General features: G+C 41.4%; 1 protein-coding gene across 1 annotated transcript; it reads left to right on the plus strand.

Annotated features, from left to right (window-relative positions):
- The first annotated feature begins 3,309 nt into the window (after window positions 1–3,309).
- On the plus strand, window positions 3,310–3,936 carry LOC104111469 (F-box protein At4g09920-like). Its single transcript, XM_009621173.2, has one exon. It carries the CDS (start codon window positions 3,310–3,312, stop codon window positions 3,904–3,906), a length of 597 nt encoding a protein of 198 aa, XP_009619468.1. The 3' UTR covers window positions 3,907–3,936.
- Window positions 3,937–6,000: the final 2,064 nt, after the last annotated feature.

Genomic DNA, 6,000 nt, shown 5'->3' on the forward strand with positions numbered 1-6,000 from the left:
TCTTTTGCCTTTCTTACCTCTTCGGTAAGGTCGAAACCTCGAGCATGTATCTCCTCGAGGGTCTCCCTCCGAGATCTACACTTAACAAGTTCGGCAACCCAATGAGCTCGAGCATCGGCAATCTTCACCGCTTCCCGGGCCTCCACCTGAGTGGCCTCAGCATCAACTCGATATACAGCAATAGACTTATCTGCCAAAACTTTTGACGACTCAACCTCCACCTTAGCCTCAGCAAGTCGTATCTCAAGCTCATCGATTTTCTTAGCCTGAACCGACACCTTTTGCTTGACGTTTCAAAGCTGAACGTCGGCTGATAATAACTTTGTTAAGATGGTTTCTTTCTCCACTGCCAGGCGGTCAATAGTCTCCTTCCACTGGTTGCATTCGGCCCGGATTTGATCGACCTCCTCTCGAAGTAGCCCGATCTTCTCGATCTTTTGCTGCAACTGAGACAACGAAGGGTTAACTTCCACTGTCGAGTCGAATCTATACTTTAACAGAACGAGGCTCACCTGCTGATCTAGCTCGACCCTTTCTTCACGAACCTTAGCCAAATCCGCTTGAAGATCCTTTATAGCCTCCTCCTTTTTGCTACGAAAAAGCCGAAGGTCATCTCTTTCACTTAGGACCTTCCGGAGTTTGGCCTCACACTGGCTAAGATCAACTCGAAACCTACTGATGGCCTGCATAGTTAGAAACTGTCATCAACACCAATAAAACAAAGAAGGATCACCGATATCAGAACCGTCAAGTATGGAAAAGAACAAAGAAGCCAAGTATGGAAGAATCATTACCCGAGTAATAAAACGCCGAGCTTCCTCTAACAAAAGAGAAGCATCATCGATATCGGAACTGTCATCAACACTAGTAAAACAATCCTTAAAAGGATCCGCTACACCTGAGCCAGCACCAATATCGGGATTCTTCAGCTCTCGAGCCTCCTTCAACGTCTCCTCAGAAAAAGACGAAGAGAAGGTGAATGACCCATTGCCATTGCCCCGAGAAAATCACTCGGAGTACTCCGATCGAGACTTAGGTCTTCGGAACCAACCCCGATGGGCACGACCGCCATCGGCTCAGCAGCTCTAGCAACCTCGACTGCCTCTGTAGGTCGGACTACCAAAGTCGAGGAGCTATATTCTTTTTCTTTTTCCTCCCTCAGTTGTTGGACCGAGTCAATCGAAAGGACAATGATTTTTCTCCTCACCTTTCGAGTTTTGGGCTTAGGGTCCTCCGCCCGAGAGGAAGCCCTTTGTTTCTTTTCTTTTCCCTGTTCCAGGACCAGGGACTTGTTTCCTTCATCATCGCTTGAAGGCCTCGAAACGGCATCCCTAGTTACACCTATATACAAAGGAAAAATTGATAACGAAATGAACGCAGAATATAACTCGAGGGAAATAGGAACCAAACCTCACCATTCTTGGCCTCCCATCTACCTTTAGCCAAATCACGCCAAGCGTGCTCGGCATAGGACAAAGTCGAGGCTAACTTTCGAACCCAATCCTCGAGATCAGTCACAGCTTGTGGCATCCAAGGTGCAGCTGGACATCAGAAAATAATATTAACAAAAATAGAAAAAGACACGAAAAGCAAACAAGAATCACTTACGGTCGAAATTCCATTTTTCAGAAAATGACATATTTTCCTCCGGGATAAGATCACGAGTCCTCACTCGAATATATCGACCCATCCAACCTCGATCCTTATCTTCATCGATGCTCGACATCAAAGCCTTCGATGCTCGACGATGTAGCCTAATTAGTCCACGATAAATCTGAGGCTGATACAGTCGTATAAAGTGGTCCAGAGAAAAATCCAACCCCCCGGCTTTGATAGAGAAGAAACGCAATAAGATGGCTATACGCCATAAAGAAGGATGAATTTGGCCGAGGGTGACCTGTTATCTCCTGCAGAAATAAAAAATCATGGGATCGACAACTCCCAACGTAAAGGGATAGGTGTAAACGCTTAAAAATCCCTCCACGTAGGTAGTGACGCCCTCATTGGAGGATGGGATTTGTAACACAACCTTAGAACCCCAGCCGCAGTCTTTTCTGACGGCCTCGAGGTGAACCTCCGCTATAGAGCACGTATACATCGATACGTGCTCACACCGACCCGGAACGGACGAAGGGTTCTCCACCCTAAAATCAGTTTTTAAAATACACGGGCCGGGAATATAATCTTGAACGGACGGCTCCGTCGGCGCCTTATCGTTACACGGCCGTGAGGAGGAAGCTTTCTCCTTGTGAGGTATGATTTTTGAAGTTTTCGCCATCAATATGAGAAGAAAAAGTCGCAAAGGAAGGTGAAAGAGGGGACATCACCAAAACTCTGGTATAAGCGGCACTAAAGCAACGAAGTAGAGAAAATAATCATAGGGAATTTGGGAAAAGAGGATGCACAAAAGTGGAAAACATTATATGGGAAAACTATTTATAAGGCATGGCGATTCGTTTCTAGCGGTGACCGACCACCGACTGACACACATTAAATGCCTCGATAAAACCAAATCGATGGGACAACTATCACGCACGTCATAGCCAAAGTCGATAGAAACTTCATCATTGATTCGGTCGAACCTTAGGGAAATCACATCGTTTCTCGTCATCTCCTTTCCAAGAAACGAGGGGGCTATCTGTATACGGTTAAAACCGATCATCGATCATGAAGATCGATCGAGGATGGCATCTCAGTCAAGGGGTATCTTCATGGAGAACCCGAACGAATTCCGAGATGGGGGCGTCGAGCTCGGGGTGTCCGAATCGACCGAGGTAATATCGACCGATACAGGTCCCGAATATTGATGCCCGAAAGTGATCACCAAGCTCGAAACCAAGGCCGAGGTTCCGATCCGACACCAAGCTCGAGTCGGTATCGAGCTCACAGACAAAAAGCTGTTACAACCGCACCAAAGGAGAGAATCTTGGCGGGAATTAAGGAGGAGACACACCATCATGGGTCCTCCACTAGTAATATTATTCTATTATGTTGCTATAGATAAAGTAGTGATCCTTGACCATAAAAGGCAAGATAGATTGTAATAGAAGACATCTTCCTTGGGATTAAGAATTCATTGTGTTTATCTTTCTAAAGTTCACTAAGTATCTTTGTTCATCATTTTCTATTTTGTATCATAAATACGTGTATTGTTATCTTCAGATCAAAGGAATCTACTTACCCTTAGAACCATACATAAATTCAACGTTATCCGATTTTTCGGGTAAACAACTATGTATTCTTCTAAAACCCTAATAAATCTTCTCTTCTTTTTTCAATCGGCCACACCCAAATAGTTCCAGTTAATCGATGTCGTCTGCTCGCAATAAGCGCCAACGAAATCATGTCATTGTTGATAGGATCAGCGATTTGCCTGACTTAATTTTGTGTCACATTCTCTCTTTTCTTCCAACTCATTATGCTGTGTGGACAAGTTTACTATCAAAAAGATGGAAAAATCTACGGAACAATGTTGACACTTTGTACTTCGATTGCTTTAACAAAAAGTGGAGAAAACGTAACTTTACCCGATTTGCTAACAGGGTTTTGATGTACCAGTTATTTTTGAACAAGTTGAAAAAGTTCTCCCTTTTGTGGACCAAAATATGTGACAAGGATGATATCCATGCATGGGTACGTTGGGCTATTGCTAACGGAGTTGAAGACTTTAATTTGCAAAAAATTGGTGAAACTAGTCGCCGAGTGAATTTGCCTATTAGCTTATACTTCTGCAAAACGCTAGGGGTTCTTGAATTGCGCGGCCAATTACTCATCAATTGTCCAGGAAATATTTGTCTTCCAAGATTAAAAACTCTTAGTTTAGTTACGGTTCATTATGAAGGTGGCGAACGTGATGTTCGTAAGCTTATATCTAGTTGTCCCATGTTGCAATCTCTTTATATTTAAACGAAGGGGTATGATAATGTATCTAAGTTTGTTATAAGCTCTCGTGTGTTGAAAAATCTCAAGGTTAAAATTTCTGATGATGGATCCTTTGAACGTAAAAGAAGAAAGGAAAAAATTAGTGAGTTGTGTTTGGAAGTAAATACCCATAAACTTGAGTATCTAGATTTGGTGGATGACGTGTCTGAGATTTATTCTATGGTAGACGTATCGTCCTTAGTTGGAGCAAATGTCAATCTTAAAATTCCATTGCGATGCTCAGGTGAACAAAGAGATGATAGAGTCAAGTCTATTGCAAGATTGATGCAAGAACTTCACAAAGTGGAGGATTTACACATCGACGTTCCAACTCCCGTGTACGCGGCACAACATATTCTCTTTGTTTTTATTCCTATTTATGTTGTTAGCTACTATTGGTGATCATTTATTACTGTACGTTGATATCCTCTGATAGTATTTGGTTTTATGTATAATGATCAATATTTTTTGAAGTTCAATTCTATTTCTGGAATCAAGATGTATTAATCTTTATGTTAGTTTTGTGAAAGCAAAGAGTAGAAAATCCTCATTTGTTCAATATTCGCCTAACTGAATATAGTAATTTCCCATAGCTTTCCGTTAGTGTCCCATGTGTATTTCTTTAATTTGGAGGTAAAGTTTATATCCCCTATTTTGTTTTCGAAAAAGAAAAAAGAGTAGAACAGATTGCTACAATTTTGAACAGTTGAAAAGTAACTTTAGAATTTTGTGGTTATAATGCCGATTGCAATAACATTTCTGGAAAACGAGTTACTCTATTGTTTCAACAGCAATTGCATTTTTTGTTCTTTTTTTTTTTTTTTTTTGGTTCAGTTCAGTTAACTTGCACACTTGCACATATATAGTAAAAGATAACACTTAGATACTCTTTGCCTCTTTGGTTCGCCAACACACAAGACTTCTCTAGGAAGTTTTAGAATAGTCTTAGGACTACATTCAACTTAAAATAGAAAGCAACACATTAAAGTCAAAATATATAGCGCTGTAACAAAGAACTTCTATCAGTCTCATTATTGCTTTGATAACATATCTAGAAAACTAATCCTTTATACAAGAAAATAGTAGTACAACTATAAATGCTCAATGTACTAGTTTTGCTAGGGGATTGGCGCCTTCTTGATGCCATTCTTATACTCTGTTATCTTTAACCGATCACAGATGAACCTGAAATATAAGCATGCAATGGTTTTACGGAGGTGTTGACACTTGAGGATAAAAAAACACAAGGTCGCTTAAGATGGTTTGGTCATGTCCTACGTCGACCTACAGATGCACCAGTCCGTAGGCGTAAAACTATGGTAGGAGAAGGTGTATAAAGGGGATGTGGTAGATCTAAAATCACGTGGAAGGAAGTTGTCTCGAAAGACCTACATATATCCTTGGAATATGTAGATTTAGCTAAAGATACGACACAATGGAAGGAAAAAATCCATATAGGTGATACCTACTAGTTGTGAACATGTTTTAGACTTGATAGAAAATTTCTAATAGTTACTACTATCGTTATTTAAATACATACACACACCCCTCTCTTTATATATATATATATATATATATATATATATATATATATATAAATAAATACTTGCACTTAATTTTATTTTGGTAATGACGATGATATGAGTTGAGTTAAATGAAAGGAATGAGGATACATATTACCGACACTGACTTGTTTGGAATGGAGGCGTAGTTATTATTGACAAAAGTGGGTTGCTCTAGTGGTGAGCACCCTCCACTTCCAACCAAGTGGTTGTGAGTTTGAGTCACCCCAAGAACAAGGTGAGGAGTTCTTGGAGGGAGGGAGCCGAGGGTCTATCGGAAACAGCCTCTCTACCCCAGGGTAGGGGTAAGGTCTGCGTACACACTACCCTCCCCAGACCCCACTAATGAAATTATACTGGGTTGTTGTTGTTGTAAAGAGCAGTGTTTTAAAAGGCATTTCTGGGACTCGCCGCCCCGGGGCTCATGTATGGGGCTTAGTTCTGTGAGGCTTACGCCCCAAGCGCCCAACTGTGCGCCCTAAACACGCCTAACGCCCAATGCTCGGGGCTCGCCTAA

The sequence above is a fragment of the Nicotiana tomentosiformis genome, chromosome 4 (genome assembly GCF_000390325.3).
Source record: "Nicotiana tomentosiformis chromosome 4, ASM39032v3, whole genome shotgun sequence".
NCBI lineage: Eukaryota > Viridiplantae > Streptophyta > Magnoliopsida > Solanales > Solanaceae > Nicotiana > Nicotiana tomentosiformis.